The sequence below is a fragment of the Cupressus sempervirens genome, chromosome 3 (assembly GCF_028749045.1).
Source record: "Cupressus sempervirens isolate cs-2001-9-10 chromosome 3, ASM2874904v1, whole genome shotgun sequence".
In the NCBI taxonomy this organism is placed as follows: Eukaryota; Viridiplantae; Streptophyta; class Pinopsida; order Cupressales; family Cupressaceae; genus Cupressus; species Cupressus sempervirens.
Genome location: NC_143120.1, coordinates 421832666 through 421851035, shown reverse-complemented (window position 1 = coordinate 421851035; position 18370 = coordinate 421832666). Strand labels below are relative to the sequence as shown.

The window sequence follows — 18370 nt, the reverse complement described above, 5'->3', positions numbered from 1 at the left end:
GCTGAAGACCAGTTGTCAATTGCAACCCATATAATTCAATCAAAAAAAACACACTTACATTGGGAAAAGCTCTTCAAAAACTAGCAAGCCAAAATAGGTCACATATTGTGCACCATCAATACATTAAGAGCGTTAGCCTAGTTATCAACATTAAATACCACTGTAAAAAAACATCAAGCATTGTCATGAAGGTTGAACAAAATTTCGGATGTATTGACTAACTTTCAAACTTCTCTAATTGAAATTTCCAAACAATAACCATGCATTGATTTGTTCCAAAAATGGCACACATCGTAATGAAACAGGATATAAAAAAATTCAAAATGGTAAGACTAAAGTCAATTTATTAAATTGGAGGAAGTTCCATGTATAATAACATAGTTTCAGAATCCCATCTCTCAAATTTCCAAATCAAAAATTACAACCGCTATTAAGCAATATAGATTCACCACCACAATAGCTTAGCCAGACTAGAAGCTATGAATTAAGTTGCACCAGAAAGTTCATAAGCAACAGGTTTCCATTAGAAAAAACTGAATAAGCAAATCAGTTACAACCTTGACATTTTAAGCTGCATGCCGGTAACACAATAGTACCAAAACTTCAACATTAATGGCTCAATTCAGATGATGCAAAAATAGTTACACTATGATAAACAAGGAGAGAACAAAGTTGGAAGTCAAATTTCACTCCAATAATGCATACAGGAAAGAACAAAATATCAAAAATAGCCCTAGACATGAAAAAATACCAAAAAAGGCAGTTGATCTCTAGAATATAAAAAATCATTCGATAAATAAATCTTTGAACTCAGGTGGAAGAATTCTTTTTACTTCTGGTCACTCTCAAAATTGATTGCATCAGGCAAGTATATGACAGCATGTCTAATAGTTTATGGGAGCTAAAATCTGTGTCTCACTGCCAAGTTGTTCATCAGCTGCCTTCTCTGCTTTTGCTCTCAATTTTGCCAATTGCTTCCTCCTTTCATATGTCACCTGAGACCTGGCCTTTCTCTTCTCCTCCAATTCCTGCACAGGGCAACAGCAAAGTGAAATATTGATAACAAGCTAATACAGTCAAAGTACGCAACGTCAACCAAAAATAAGATTACCACATGGAATAACTTCCAGCAATACAAGCTACATACCTTGATGGTGTCATAATGATGCCAGCCAACTTCATGAGAGAGCCTTCCTAGCAGACAGTACTTGTGGCCTGGTTGAAGCCTCAGAACTCTGAATAGAATGAAAAAACATTAAATTACCACAAAGATGTGGATAAAAACGGAAATTGGCTTAACTTTGCTAAAAGACTCTGAATGTTCAAATTGTTCAGACAATTATCAATTCCACAAATTCCACCAAAAACCAGGCACAGACAACTACTACTCAATTATTCAGATTTATAAACAGTTCCATAAACTTAATCAGAAGCTAGAAATCTGAGGCAACATAAAAATAAATAACTGTCTGATAAAATAACGTTACAATTACTTTAATGCATCAGGGATGACCATTCTCTTTGTCTTGTCATATGGACGAGGAACTCCTTCATAAGCCTTTAGTCTAGCAAGTGCTAGTTCTCCTCGCTTAGTCTTGTGTGGAATCATTCTGAATGGCATTTCAAAGTCTGATAAAATCAAACAACTTCCAAGACACTAAAGAATCCACTCGATCATATAATAAAAAAGGACCAAATCAGTTACCCTCTAATTGTCCTCCAAAGAATTCTGGAAGGTGCCCTAAAATGAATGGGGCCATGAGATGGCTTTGTATTCATTCTCTTTCTTAGAAAACGGAGGTACTTCATCTTCTGGCGAACAAGTCCGCCTGACAAACAGATCTCTTCACACCGCACTACAACCTGCAACATAAGAAAAACTGATAAGTTTAGTTTAGACTTAACCCAGACACACTCAAAAGCAGTAATCTAAATGCAAACAATTAGGTAACAATGGTATAACTGTTCAGAAAACATAGACACAACTACTCATTAAAAAATGGGTCAGTGTATAGAGTTACAAATACACAAGTAAATTTCACAAAAACCACATTACACAATAATGCATTATGGAAACACTGATCATATAAAAATTTAGAACACACACAGGAACTCCTGATCATAAAACATTTCAAGCTTCTGAGTAAGGATTAGATTAAATAATTTATATCCAGTCAAGTTGGTTAACAAGGGCAAGAGGCCACTCTGCCAAAAAGACTCCATTATATTATTTAAAAAATACGATTTGCACAACTCAAAAGAATGCCACTGATTGACACAAAGAAAGGAAGCCACCCTTCCAATGAAGTCTGTGTCAACCTCTTTCAACAAGAATCCTGGACAGGCCCTGAAATCCAACAAATTCGGATCTTGAAAAGTGATAGGTACTCTACTATGTTACTGATGCGTCTGGAAAAAGGGCAGATGCGGGTGCGAATGCGTTCTGATGCTTGGAGGCATTAGGATGCGTCATTGATGCTGCCAGGAATCTTGCTTCCTTCCTGCGGATGCGCGCATGATGCTTGGGAGAGCATCTGGAGAGAATCCATTGAGCATCTGGGTGCATACCGTGAGGATCCAGCCATATTGCGCACCCAGTCACTTAAGTGACTTATTAAAACATGTGTTTAATAGGTTTTTTTAATTATATTTTTTCTCCTATTTGCCTCACAGCCCTAAAACGGCCCTAAGAGAGGCCATTCATTGCCATTCATTCTCCTATTACTGTTATTTCAATTAGATTATGCTAATTGCTACAGAATGTTTTATTTTTGTATATTTCTTGTATTTCTTTGCATACATTAATTATAGTATATATATATATATATGGACGCACCCAAATGCATCCAAAATCCCCCAAAAATAATCTGCACATCCGCGCATCAGCACCCCGCACCCACATCAGCATCAGAACCAGCATCGTTAACTTAAGTACTCAAAAGCAACTGCTCTCATCTGGTTAGCAGTTGAAGCAGTATAATTATTACCAAGAATAAAATGGAAGTTAAATTTCCATGCCCTTCTAGATGTCTTTCCTAAGTGAACAGTAAGTTAACTATCTTGTCATTGATTGTTCTTGTGTTTGTCTGCTTCCTAGACTTTGTCAGAATAAGCTAGTCTCTGTCAAAGACAGTTACAGAAATGGCCTTGCCTTAAAAGCTACATTGCATATCTTATATGTTAGGCTGATTTGAAACATGGATGTCACAACAATATAGTATTCAATGACTGGATGTTTACATGGCCCTTAAAATAGAAATTTGAAAATATCCAATACTGAGTGCATGGTCCTCATTCGAGGAAACGGCTGGAGTTTTCCTAAAAGATATAAAATAGTCAATATCTGAATGGAGAATACAATAATTATTTAACATGGTCAAGGTTCCTTGCATTAGCTACGAGGTTAAGTAAGATCCTGTCACTCTTCTAATTGCATTTATGTTGATAAAAAGATTGTTCACTTTAATTAATTCTTTGAATGCCCGATACTTCTGAACAATGACTGATTACACAGTTGGGAAATCGTAGTCAAATGACTGACTTCCCTCTGAATTTTATAGGTACAGTTCCCTTATGGTTATGCTTTGCAATGAATTTGTTTGTTCCTAATTCTAAAAGGGGTTTGTTCTTGACCAGAGAACAGAAGCGGTAAACCAAGTTAGGCCTAAACAGGAACTAACTCAGGCAAAGGTTTAGGTGTTAATGCTAATCAAATCTGTGAACTCACACATCTTACAAACCCGCAGAATTTGACAATGCTGTAATGAATTCTATCTATGAACTAGCTAGCAGGGTAATTAGCTGTCTAATGAAGCAATTAAGCTCGTGGATCTCCGCCTTCATTCTAACTTTGGCCAGTTTGAGACCTTCGAGTTGTCCTTCCATCACTTCATTTGTTGATTTCCACAGACCCACTTTGGTATCATGCCTAACTTCTCCGAGGTCCAGAGACTGCAATGCGAAGTCCTCTATAGTTAGGTCTTCAATTCTTCCCTCCTTGGTGGGCTTAGCAATCTCCATAGTTAAGTGTCATGTATCAGGATCTTGGCCAAGAATTGACAGTCTTCTGCTTCTTAACTTTACTCAATGACGACCTAGAACGGATTGCTAGAGATACAGTCTCTTTGTTTGGGGCTCCCTCTTCTTTCCTTGTCCTCTTTCTATCTAAGGTATCTTCGAGCCATAACTCAGTGCCAATTACCTTAGATGTTGTTCCTAATGTATCCCCACTGAACATTTTCCTCTTAACAAGAGTTAATGTCTTTGGAGCTGAAGAGAAAAGATTCTTTGGAGCTGGGGAAATGAGTTTTAGAGCTTCGAACACTTTCTCTGCTCTAGATGCTTTCTTTGTTGCTTCATCTGACTCTGTAGATTCACTTTCACTACTCCCTCCATCTCCAAGGTCAACCACTTGTATTTGGGGGCTACTTGGAAGGAGTAATGTGGTGCTTATGGATGGAATTGGACTGCTATGGGGTGAGAGCCACCGTGATTGCACTGTTCTTCAATTCTTTCGCCTTCTTCTTCTTGGACTCTGTCTCTCTTCCAATCACAGGCACTGAACCATCTAACAAGTTTTATCAAGTGGTATGTTCTTGTCAGGAGGTTGATCACCTCCTCCGGCTGGCTGAGCGGGCCCTTGAGTGAGAGGTAGGATTGTGCCTGAAGCGCCACATTGAGAAGATGAAGGTGCTGCCACATGTGGGGAGAACTGGGCAGGCGTGCCTTTGCTCCTGCTTCACCGTGTCATGCTCCACTCGACCCACTTTCCAGTTCTCTTGTAGATTCTAGCCATCATCATATCTAGATCCTCCACAACATCTTCATAAGGTTTAGAACTTATGGGACTGTTCCTCAGCATGGTCAAATAAGTATTGCTATACATATTTTGACCATCATCTTCAACTCCATCTACATCAATGTTTACCTTATACATCTTCACTTGGTTGACTGTCAAACTCGCAAAGGCTCAATCATGACTCTCGAACTCATCTTTGCAATTGGCCCAATAATCCTCAATGGTAGTGATGTGTTTTCTCACGCTCCCAATCTGTAGGAGCATCTTTGGCATACCCATTCGAGTCGAACATAGGCCTCAAGACTTCATACATGTCCAGTTTATATTTCCTTTTGAATACCTTTATCATGTTCTTGGCATCAGACCGAGTGTCGCAACTGAGGGTTCCAACTCTCATGGGGAATTTGTAGCCTTTCTTGTTCACACTTCCACTCAGTATGTTCACATGCAGAGCTTGTAGTATAATCTCGATCAACACGATCATGTCACTTGAATACCTTGGTAATTTTAAGGGAAATCCATCAAATGTTGCAAGACACAAATAGGAGAATGATGAGAACTAAATAAAGTAACATCCAAACTCACTGATGGCGGCCATGGCTTCTGGGTTGAATCTCCTTTCCAAGCATCCTTGTAGTTCCCTGCAAATCCTCATGGTAAATGCATCATTCACCTTAACATAATCTACATCACTATTCTATAATTGGAGACATGGGTAAAACTCACAACTCTTAACATCATCAGGGAAATTCTCTAATCTTGGAAGGCCTGGCCATAATTGCAATTAAAGCCAGCATGTAAATCAAGAAGGAAGACATATAGAATGTATTGTAAAACTTGGCCGCCTAGAGAGCATTGGACAAAATCTCACTTACCTCTTGCACCCAATCAATGTGTTGGGTGTCCAACCATATAACTTGAACTAGAAAGAAGTATTGTTCAATGAAATTTAAAGCTTCTACCTCACCTCTCAAAGTATGCAGAAGGACCAAAATGTCAATTATTTATGGCTTAAGGTTGGCTCCGAACAAAGTTATAGGAACTTTGCTATTATCACTCCATGGCTTCTGGAACCAAGTTCTCATGATCTCCTTCCTCCAGATCATCTTCTTTGCTGAGAATTCTAAGGCGGCCCCATCTCCTCTCGCTCTAGCACACGAAGATAATTCACCATTGTTTGCCTATCGATTGATATTAATATTGTATCATCAGGTAGAACAATTTGCTTGGTTTCTGGGTTGTAGTGATGAATGCATTCGTAAATCAGCTTTGGGGCTTGGATTGCAACCAGAAAACCAGCAGCCTCGACTAAACCGCATCCTCGAAGTTTTTCAGTAATGGGGTGAATTGGTTCAAATTTCACCCTCCTCTAGAAATCTTCCATGTCATAGAAGCGGAGGGATGTATCTGTGAAATTTTGCAATTGGGACTTGATCCCAGTCAACCATCGAAACCCGCAAACTTGGTTGGCCATGAGTTTGTGAATAAGATTTTGAATTGAAAGATTGAATGAGACAACAAATGCAAAAATCACAGATTTTTCAAAGGCTATGCGTATTGATAGAATGAGGAAACAAGGAATAGATGTAACTCATTCAACTACTTGTGCATCTTCATATGAGAGTCTCGATTCATCCGTTATTCTTCAGAATTCACGCCACACGAATGAAATTTAAGGAAATACCCGTTGGCTAGGAAATGCAAAAGTTCAATGAACATTTAGGGGTCTTTTAACTATTCTGTTGAGCTCAACGATAACTTTCTATTAGCTCATTACTTACTTTTCTGTTTTCCTTTAAGTTTCGAAAACTTACCATTGGGGTACTCCGTCGTGGAAAATTCGCCCAATGAAATTTTGATTATATCTTCTTTCCATAATGATTTGATCCATTCTAATATCATTGTAGCACACTTCAAATCTAGTACGGGGGACCAAACTCAATCATTAGCTTGATCTTTCTTGACTAATCAAAAAACTGTCTTCATGGGTTGGAAACCCGCCGAGGAGGAGACAATTTCTGTTTTTCTGTCAATGCTTCCTTCTAGGTTGACTCTTTGCCAACTGCATTCCTGGTCGTTAAGGATGCTTAATTAAGGCATGCGGATTTGTTTGAGAACCATTATACATCTTGTTTTTCACCTCATACTGCTTTGCAGAAAACTACCTTCATGGGTTGGAAACCCACCAAAGAGAAGACAATTTTGGGTTTTTCGCCAAGGCTGAACATTAGAGTAATAATGAATCCGAAATAATGTTTAGGAGTCTTATCTTGGATTCAAACATCAATTTTCTTTGAAATCTTGCACCTTTTCAAACTTGAGTTATATACATCTTGAAATGATCTTTCGCAGGAAATTGCCTTCATGGGTTGGAAACCCGCCGAGAAGACAATTTCCGTTTTTTCACCAATGCTCGTTTTATCAAGAGATGATACGCCACAAGCAAATAGAGCACATATCTGATCTTCCATGAGTAAATTTGATCTCTATTGGACTAGGTACTAACTTACCGAACCAATCACAAGGTAAAAACAAACACCCACCCGGCTATAAAGAGAAAGAAGGCACAATATTAAAAGAGGAATACAAATTTCATGTCCCTATTTCTTAAAGACATGTTGTCTTACTATTACATAATAGATTAATCATGCTATGACCTCAATTTCACAAATTGGTCACATGATTTTTGCACAAAACTGGAGTGAGCCAATAAAGAGCAATATGAAAGGACTGTCACGAAATCTCTTGTTTATACTATTTGGTTTTCGATCTGATTGTAACCATACATTTCCCACTCCAGGCAAGTACATTTCACGTGTGACATATTATAGTGGAGGACAAATATTTATATGTTACAAGTGAATATAGTAGCCTGCATAGGCCACAAGGCTAGGTATCGTATACCATGAGATCCTGTCAGCAAGATTGCTTAAGTTCGTGACAACAAAAACATAGGTCTTCAAGTTGAAATTACAAAGAACTTAAGTGTTGACATATAGGGTGACGCCATAAATACACACAAATCAAAAGTTGACAATTGGCAAAACCCTCCAATAGGCAGGATCAGGTCTTGAGGAAAAAAAGGCGCTACTAACACAATTATACAATTTATATCCAGAACAGATGATTTGTAAATAGTATCAAACACTTGAAATTGCAATGTAAAGCAATTTTTCAACTTTTTTTGCAGCATGCCACTAACTAGTAAACTTAACAACTTCTATGGTTAAGTTTAAATATCAGCATAATGGGAGAGATTTGGCAGACAGCGCACACAACCAACATGCATTTCTTTATCTCAATTATGAAAGCATTTGCATAAACCGAAGTAACAAGTATTAGAATCGGATCAAAATCGGCAAGGTTGAATCAAATCGCGAATCGGCCACAAATCGAAATTGAATCGGCCACGAATCGGCAAATTTAAAAAACCCTTGAAATTTAGTAACTTATTTCATAAACCATGTATCGCTGATTTGATTCACCAATTCACAAAAAATCATTTGCCTTGAATCAAATCGCCAAATCGCGTGAATCATCATGATTCTCGTTACTCTATGGCTAAAATCTTAAAAGTATTACTGTTTAAATATTACATTTTAAAGAGCAAACACTTGGATAAATTTCATGAATTATAACTTTAATCATCACCTATTAACGAATTTAGCCCTTTCAATAAGGCAAAGGGGATTTCAACTATAAAACCAGAGAAGGAAAACGACCCTTCAAATATTTGAAGGCTTTGTTGGCCAAATAAATTTGAACGAGTGGAGTACCATGAAAAATATAAGATCGAAAAAATCTTTTAAAACATACTAAAAAAGAAAGCAAAGTAATGCAGCAGATGAAGAGAACAAACAGGGTTGGTCATTCAAGAGCTCCTTTGTCAGAATGGAGGCGAGGCGTCCAAGCATGTGGTTGTGCACGTCCACCACAATTGCCTTGGCATAGATACTTGATCCACTCACCATTTTTCACTCTCCTCTCCTCTCCCCTACCATCACTACTCCACAATGCAACTCAGGATGTTTCAAACGTCTAGCCAAGGTGTTTTAGGGTTTTTTAATGATCGAAGGAATTAGGGTTTAGCCATCACCTATCACATATCCCTATTTTTTAAGACACATTATCTTACTATTACATAAGAGATTAATCACGATAGGACCTCAATTTCACAAATTGGTCACGTGATTTGTGTACAAAACTGGAGTGAGGCAATAATGAGCAATATGAAAGAACTCTTGTTTATCCAACTTGGTTTTCAATATGATTGTAAACATACATTCCCCATTCCAAACAAGAACATTTCACGTGTGGCATATCATAGTGGAGGACAAATATTTATATGTTAAAGATGAATACAGTACCCTGCATAAGCCACAAGGCTAGGTATCGTATACCATGAGATCCTGTCAGCGAGATTGCTTAAGTTTGTGACTAGAAAACCATAGGTCTTCAAGTTGAAATTACAGAGAACTTAAGTGTTGACATCTAGAGTCTAATGCCATAAATACGCACAAATCAAAAGTTGACAATTGGCAAAACCCTCCAATAGGTAGGATCAGGTCTTGAGGAAAAAAAGGCGCTACTAACACAATTATACAATTTATATCTAGAACAGATGATTTGTAAATAGTGGCAAACACTTGAAATTGCAATGTAAAGCAATTTTTCAACTTTTTTTGCAGCATGCCACTAACAGAAAACTTAACAACTTCTATGGTTTAAGTGTTTAAATATCAGCAAAATGGGAGAGAGTTGGCAGACAGTGCACACAACCAACATGCATTTCTTTATCTCAATTATGAAAGCATTTGCATAAACCGAAGTAACAAGAATTGGAATCGGATCAGAATCGGCAAGGTCGAATCAAATCGTGAATCGACCACAAATCGGCAAATTTAATAAACCCTTGAAATTTAGTAACTTATTTCATAAACCCCGTATCGCTGATTTGATTCACCAATTCACAAAAAATCGTTTGCCTTGAATCGAATCACTGATCGCGTGAATCATCATGATTCTCATTACTCTGCAGCTAAAATCTTAAAAGTATTAGTGTTAAAATATTACATTTTAAAGAGCAAACATTTGGATCAATTTCATGGATTATAACTTTAATCATCACCTATTAACGAATTTAGCCCTTTCCATAAGGCAAAGGGGATTTCAACTATAAAACCAGAGAAGGAAAATGACCCTTCAAATATTTGAAGGCTTCGTTGGACAAATAAATTTGAACAAGTGGAGTATCATGAAAAATATAAGAACGAAAAAATCTTTAAAAACATACTAAAAAAGAAAGCAAAGTAATGCAGCAAATGAAGAGAACAAACAGGGTTGGTCATTCAGGACCTCCTTTGTCAGAATGGAGGCGAGGCGTCCAAGCATGTGGTTGTGCACGTCCACCACAATTGCCTTGGCATAGATACCTGATCCACTCACCATTTTTCACTCTCCTCTCCTCTCCCCTACCACCACTACTCCACAATGCAACTCGGGATGTTTCAAATGTCTAACCAAGGTTTTTTAGGGTTTTTTCATGATCGAAGGAATTAGGGTTTAGCCGTCACCTATCACATATCCCTATTTTTTAAGACACGTTATCTTACTATTACATAAGAGATTAATCACGATAGGACCTCAATTTCACAAATTGGTCACGTGATTTGTGTACAAAACTGGAGTGAGGCAATAATGAGCAATATGAAAGAACTCTTGTTTATCCTACTTGGTTTTCAATATGATTGTAAACATACATTCCCCATTCCAAACAAGCACATTTCACATGTGGCATATCATAATGGAGGACAAATATTTATATGTTAAAGATGAATACAGTACCCTGCATAAGCCACAAGGCTAGGTATTGTATACCATGAGATCCTGTCAGCGAGATTGCTTAAGTTCGTGAAGACAAAAACATAGGTCTTCAAGTTGAAATTACAGAGAACTTAAGTGTTGACATCTAGAGTCTAACGCCATAAATACGCACAAATCAAAAGTTGACAATTGGCAAAACCCTCCAATAGGCAGGATCAGGTCTTGAGGGAAAAAAGACGCTACTAACACAATTATACAATTTATATCCAGAACAGATGATTTGTAAATAGTGGCAAACACTTGAAATTGCAATGTAAAGCAATTTTTCAACTTTTTTTGCAGCATGCCACTAACAGAAAACTTAACAACTTCTATGGTTAAGTGTTTAAATATCAGCAAAATGGGAGAGAGTTGGCAGACAATGCACACAACCAACATGCATTTCTTTATCTCAATTATGAAAGCATTTGCATAAACCGAAGTAACAAGAATTGGAATCGGATCAAAATCGGCAAGGTCGAATCAAATCGTGAATCGACCACAAATCGGCAAATTTAAAAAACCCTTGAAATTTAGTAACTTATTTCATAAACCCTGTATCGCTGATTTGATTTAGCGATTCACAAAAAATCGTGTGCCTTGAATCGAATCGCCGAATCGCGTGAATCATCGTGATTCTCGTTACTCTACGGCTAAAATCTTAAAAGTATTAGTGTTAAAATATTACATTTTAAAGAGCAAACACTTGGATCAATTTCATGGATTATAACTTTAATCATCACCTATTAACGAATTTAGCCCTTTCAATAAGGCAAAGGGCATTTCAACTATAAAACCAGAGAAGGAAAACGACCCTTCAAATATTTGAAGGCTTCGTTGGCCAAATAAATTTGAACGAGTGGAGTACCATGAAAAATATAAGAACGAAAAAATTTAAAAATACTAAAAAAGAAAGCAAAGTAATGCAGCAAATGAAGAGAACAAACAGGGTTGGTCATTCAGGACCTCCTTTGTCAAAATGGAGGCGAGGCGTCCAAGCATGTGGTTGTGCACGTCCACCACAATTGCCTTGGCATAGATACCTGATCCACTCACCATTTTTCACTCTCCTCTCCTCTCTCCTACCACCGCTACTCCACAATGCAACTCGGGATGTTTCAAACGTCTGACCAAGGTTTTTTAGGGTTTTTTAATGATAGAGGAATTAGGGTTTAGCCATCACCTATCACATATCCCTATTTTTTAAGACACATTATCTTACTATTACATAAGAGATTAATCACGATAGAACCTCAATTTCACAAATTGGTCATGTGATTTGTGTACAAAACTGGAGTGAGGCAATAATGAGCAATATGAAAGAACTCTGGTTTATCCTACTTGGTTTTCAATCTGATTGTAAACATACATTCCCCATTCCAAACAAGCACATTTCACGTGTGGCATATCATAGTGGAAGACAAATATTTATATGTTAAAGATGAATACAGTACCCTACATAAGCCACAAGGCTAGGTATCGTATACCATGAGATCCTGTCAGCGAAATTGCTTAAGTTTGTGACAACAAAAACATAGGTCTTCAAGTTGAAATCACAGAGAACTTAAGTGTTGACATCTAGAGTCTAACGCCATAAATACGCACAAATCAAAAGTTGACAATTGGCAAAACCCTCCAATAGGCAGGATCAGGTCTTGAGGAAAAAGGCGCTACTGACACAACTCTACAATTTATATCCAGAATAGATAATTGAAAATGGTAGCAAACACTTGAAATTGAAATGAAAAACAATTTTTCAGCTTTTTTTGCAGCATGCCACTAACAGAAAACTTAACAGCTTCTGTGTTTGAAGTGTTTAAATACCAGCAAAATGGGAGAGAGTTGGCATAGTGCACACGACCAGCATGCATTTCTTGATCTCAGTTATGAAAGCATTTGCAGAAAGCATAATATTCTGCGGCTAAAATCATAAAGTATTAGAGTGTTAAAATATTACATTTTGAAGAGCAAACATTTGGATCAATTTCATGGATAGTAACTTTAATCATCGCCATTAACGAATTTAGCCCTTTTAATAAGACGAAGGGGATTTAAACTATAAAACCAGAGAAGGAAAACGACCCTTAAAAATATTTGAAGGCTTTGTTGGCCAAATAGTTTTGAACGAGTTCAGTACCATGAAAAACATAAGAACGAAAAAGTGTACTAAAAAAGAAAGCTAAGTAATGCAGCAGATGAAGAGAAGAAACAGGGTTGATTGCATACCACTCGTTGGCCATTCAGGAGCTCCTTTGCCAGAATGGAGGCGAGTCGTCCAAGCATGTGGTGGCGCGCGTCCACCACAACTGCTTTGGCACAGATCCCTGATCCACTCACCATTTTTCACTCTGGTTGCCTCTCCCCTACCGCCGCTACTCCACAATCCAAATCGGGATGTTCCAAAAGTCTGGCCAAGGTTTTTTAGGGTTTCTTAATGATCAAAGGAATTAGGGTTTCGCCATCAGCTGTCGCCCAAACAGGGGAGCAAAACAATTGTTTTGTTTGTTTTGTTCTTTTTGTTATTATTTCGCTATTATTTGTGTTTTGATAAATTTAGAGTTGGTTCCGTTCATATCGCAATGGTCAAATTAGTGTTATTCAAGTGATTTTTAATTCAGTGTTTTCCATGTAAGAGTTGTTTCAAAAGGAGGAGCATAGCGCAAAACATGGCCACGAAAATGCACTTCCTTTGCATTGTTTTTTCTAACTTTTTAAAAAATTAACTAAGTCCTTTTCTTCGTATGGAAGTGCATTTTCGTCGCTGTATGGACGTTGCCCAAAACATGGTGCAAAATCATATTCTTCCATTCTTTGGGGGTGATCGTGTGGGTCCCATAGGCTACTTTAGCCTCGTGGACGTCATTAAAATCTATCATATCATATTATTAAGGGTGAAGGGTGAAGGGGATAGTGTTACAATAAAATATATGGTAGGATAATTTTATTTTTATTGTTTATTCTTAATTATCCATGAAATACGCTCTGTTAGACTTTTCCTTTATTGAGGCTTGTCCTTTTTTTTCTCTTCTTTCTTGGTGGACAATTTAGGTTGAGAAAGAAATCTCATGATTTATAATTTTGTTTATATATCATTTGAAAGTTCAGCAAATTCTATTTGCACCTTCTACTATTACATAGAATACCTAAAGATCTCATTACGTATTCATTTCATGATTCTAGTATAAGTCTTCTCTAAACTATAATTAAGATAGATAATGAGATTTAGTGAATAATGTACTAAGGGGCAATGGCATTTGAATTCTCAAAGCACTCTACTTGAATCATCATCTATGTGTAGAGCTTTATTGTGATAGAAAGAAGAGAGCCATTTTTTATGAGTAAAATTTATTTTCATTAGTGTTCAACTGGGATGTATGATTTCATTTATTCAAAAATGTGTACAAACCATAAGCATTTCATTTTCAAAGAGAATAATGGTATGTTCAACTATTTTGTAATGATTTGAACATTTGCATAAATTATAGAATTTATTCCAATGTAACCCTAAAATTTTTGAAAAAGATAAATTGTAGAAATTCATTCAAATCAAATGTAGCCCTACATAATATCCATAAGATGATTTAACATTACTGAACATGTAGACAATAAAATTACCTCTTAGAGTATAGGAGAAAAATAGTTGCACAGTAACTTCACTTGAGGTGTTGGTCAATACAACTTTGAGTTCTAGACAATGTTCACATGCATGTTCAGTTAGATTGGGGCATTGCCTCATAAGTTACCCCTGTGATAGGCTTTTACCATACACCAATGCTATGACATGACGGTTTGATTGCATCTATGTAGATTTTGCAAACAATGTCTATTTGTCTATAGACTATCTAATATTATTTGAAATCCTAAGTATAAAATTTTCCTAATTGCACTATGATAAATAGTATATTTTTTTAATTATACAAATTGTATCAAAAAAAATGTTAAATCCACTTTTCTTGTTTTTTTTTAATCAATAAAAGTCCAAGGCCATGTTGATTGTGTATATTAAAAGAATGAAAAAATTACAAAATCTCTATTCAAACAGGCACTGGTAGGAAAAAACGGAGAAGAAAACCTCCAATCTTGCCCAGGACAAAAGTCTTGTATTATTACGAAGAATAAAAGAGGCATACCCCAATTTACATATCATACAAAAGAACAATCTTTTACATAAGTTCAAATAATTGAGTACTTTCAACAACAAAATTAAGATGTTCGATGGAATGGATGGTTATCTTTCTCTTTCCTTCATAAGTCCCTTCTTTAGGATTACTTTAAGATTTTGTTGTTATTGCAATCGTTTATTTGGCGAAAAACTATTTTTTAGTGAGAATTCCTCCGATGAGCTTTCATATCTTGGTGTCCAATAGATACGCGGAAGATATGTGGAAGGGGGGCATAAAATGTGAAAAGTTGTGATACTATTAATGTAAAATAGGGAAAATAAATCAAAATATTCAATTTGTACTATTACACATTAATAAATCATTATTAAAATCAAATCTTGAATCTAACTAATTTATCTTCTCCCTTCGATGTACAATCTTAAACAACAATGGAAAAAATCATTTATGGAATCATGAACATAAAAAACCAAATGAAATCTCAAATCAGAGATTTGGAGTAGGGATCTTTCTTTTCTCAAAATGTTGTTTTTTCCTTCAAACTTGAATTGTGTGTGTGTGTGTGTGTGTGTGTGTGTGTGTGTGTGTGTGTGTGTGTGTGTGTGTGTGTGTGTGTGTGTGTGTGTGTGTTGAATGTTTCAATTGACCTTCATTTTTCCCATGTAAAGTAGGATGATTATTTGTAAAAACATATGAAATTTTATAAAAGAAGCTAAAATAAATAATAAGCATTATTATATCTATTATTAGATATTATAAATATTGTATAACACATTATTATTTTATATTGGCATACCTAGGTATTTGCATGGGAATGGTTCTTTGTTGAAGCTCATTTCATTACATGTATTGTTTTCTAATTTAGTATTAGTATTTAATAAGAATAGTTCTAATTTTTCCATGTTGACCATTTGACCTAAGGCTTCCATATATATTTTGATTATAAGTTTATAATTTTTAGCTTCCTCCAATTTACTCTCCCCTGGGAGAATTGTGTCGTTTGCAAACTATTGATGTGTTATATTGGCAATCCCATCAGTGATTGAGACTCCTTTAATTTAATTTTCTACTTGTGCCTTTTTAATTTCTCTACCAAAGGATTATGCCATGATTCTGAAGAGAAAGGGAGAGATTGAGTCCCCTTGTCTAATTCCCCTAGAGATGTTGAAGAAGCCTTCTGGAGTACCATTTATGGGTATAGAGATTTTGGAATTGAGATGTAATTAAATATTAGGTTAGTCCATTAATTTGAGAAACCAGAGGCTTCCAAAGTTTTACACATGATACTACAATCAACTTTGTCATAGGCCTTGTGTATATTGAGTTTCATTGACATGTGTGCTTCCTTTTTGGTTTGGACGGAATGAATGAGTTCTTGAACGATGATTATTTCATCTAAAATCGATCTATTTGGTACAAATCATGTTCGTTCTTCTAATAAGAGTTTTGGTAATACCATTTTGTTTTTATTTGCTACAGACTTAGTTAAAAATTTATATATAGTGTTACATAATGCAATAGGCCGAAAATCTCTCAGCATCTCATAATTAATTTTTTTGGATATAAGTGCTAGGAAGGTGTTATTGATTTCTACCAATAATGAGCTTGATTTTTGAGTGGCTTCTATAGCTTGACATAAGTCTTCCCCTAAACTTTACCAGCATTTTTGGAAGAAGAAAGCTTGGAAGCCGTCAAGTCCTCAAGAATTGTCCAGGCTGAGACTGAATAATGCATCCTTTATTTCTTGCACAGTGAATGCCTGATTTAAAAACTTATTGTTTTTGTGTGTAATTATCTTTGGAATTGAACTCAAAATGGCGTTTTGAGCAAGGAGATTCAAGCTTTCATAATTGTTTAAAAGGTTTGTATTGATATTAAAGGTTTAAAATAGATCATTACTAACCCACTCATAACATATTGATATTGGCAGCAAAAGGAAAGTCATTTAGAAAGAGCATTTTCAACACAACACAATAAATTAAAAGATAAATAATGTCTTATATTTATTAATTAAAATATTAGATCCTACGAATTTGTGTTTAGTTAGCTTTTTTAGCAATAATTAGATTGTAGATTTTGTTTTAATATATTTAGTTTTTCAATTAGATTTTTTTTGTTTACTACACTATGTAGTGAATCTTTCTTTAAATTCAATTTCAATAATTATGTCACATTCTTTAATTCTTCCATGTTTACGTGCAATTTCTACTACACACACACACACACACACACACACACACACACACACACACACACACACACACACACACACACGCACGTATATATGTATATACATAAGCATGTGTATGTGTGTGTGCACGCGTGTGCATATGTATGTATGTATGATCACTACAAATTATCTTTGAAAATTAAAATTGTCCAAAATATTTGTACAATATATATTGTTGTATAGATTTGTGTGATGAACCTCCTTATAGCAATATCGTGAGAATGCTCGAAATAACAGAATACAAAGTGATAGCAGAACTCAGAATGAATCTACTGATCGCAGGCCACTTCGAGGGGGTAACCTCCTTTGAGCAAGCTCAATACAATAAATTCGTCCGTGCCCATCAAGGGCCTCAACCTATTCTTATATACTGAGTACGATCTAGAAAAGTAATACTACCTATGCATGTGGGATAATAAAATATACTCACGGGACGACTTACAAAGCATATGCGTCCAACAACACTACTCTAACAAAATAAACAGAAGGAACACACAGGTTCCTAACATCCCCTCTCCCTTAGAAAAAAAAGCTTTGTCCTCAAAGCTTAAGGTGTGGAAATTGTTGTTGAATCTGAAGAAGGGGTTCCCAGGTAGCATCCTTTGGTTGCATGCCATGCCACTGAATCAAGACCTCAGAGATGGAGCAAGAGCGAAGCTGGCGAGTGCGCTGGTCAATGATTGCCACCGGCTCCAGGATAATGGATCCTTCCGTATCCATTTCAGGGAGAGTAGTTTGTGCTCTGACAGTGGTACCCAGAACTTTCTTTAGACAAGAAACATGAAAGACTGGATGAATGCGGGAAGAAGGAGGAAGTTCTAGTTTATAAGCAACTGAACCAATCTTCTGCAGAACCTTATAAGGCCCATAAAATTTTGGGGCCAGCTTATGACGCCCTTTCAGCTTTAGGGAGGATTGTTTGTATGGCTGTAGATGAAGAAAAACCATATCCCCAACTTGAAATGAGCGCTCAGAACGGTGTTGATCTGCTTGCTGTTTCATCCGATTACGGGCCATGTGAAGATTATCCTGTAAGGTACGAAGAATCTGATCCCTGCTGCGGAGAACTATGTCAACTGCCTGGACTGGTGAGCTGTTGGGAGTGTAGGGAAGGAGCACTGGAGGTGCCTGACCATAGACTGCTTCATATGGAGTCATTTTAGAGGCAGTGTGGTAAGAGGTATTGTACCACCATTCAGCTAAAGGGAGCCACTTGGCCCACTGATGTTGCTGTTCGGAAGTGAAGCAACGAAGATAAGTTTCCAAGCATTTATTGACAATTTCAGTTTGACCATCAGTTTGTGAGTGATAGCCCGAACTCATCTTCAGTTTGGTGCCAGTTTTCTGAAACAGTTCAGT

General features: G+C 36.5%; 1 protein-coding gene across 1 annotated transcript; it reads right to left on the bottom strand.

Moving 5' to 3' along the window:
- Positions 1-502: 502 nt before the first annotated feature.
- Positions 503-13056, bottom strand: LOC149566825 (large ribosomal subunit protein uL13-like). The gene is made up of 5 exons (XM_089820149.1): positions 12887-13056; positions 1706-1863; positions 1494-1610; positions 1148-1235; positions 503-1028 (listed from the first exon to the last, which is right to left on the bottom strand). Exons 1-5 carry the CDS (start codon positions 12998-13000, stop codon positions 885-887), a joined length of 621 nt encoding a protein of 206 aa, XP_089676275.1. The 5' UTR covers positions 13001-13056; the 3' UTR covers positions 503-884.
- Between the last annotated feature and the right edge of the window lie 5314 nt (positions 13057-18370).

Excerpts from the sequence above, each read along its gene's own strand:
- LOC149566825 (XM_089820149.1), bottom strand. The coding sequence starts at position 13,000 with ATGGTGAGTGGATCAGGGATCTGTGCCAAAGCAGTTGTGGTGGACGCG. Across the intron at positions 1,236-1,493 it reads GTCATCCCTGATGCATTAAA|AGTTCTGAGGCTTCAACCAG; the intron begins GTAATTGTAACG and ends CATTCTATTCAG. Across the intron at positions 1,029-1,147 it reads ATCATTATGACACCATCAAG|GAATTGGAGGAGAAGAGAAA; the intron begins GTATGTAGCTTG and ends TGCCCTGTGCAG.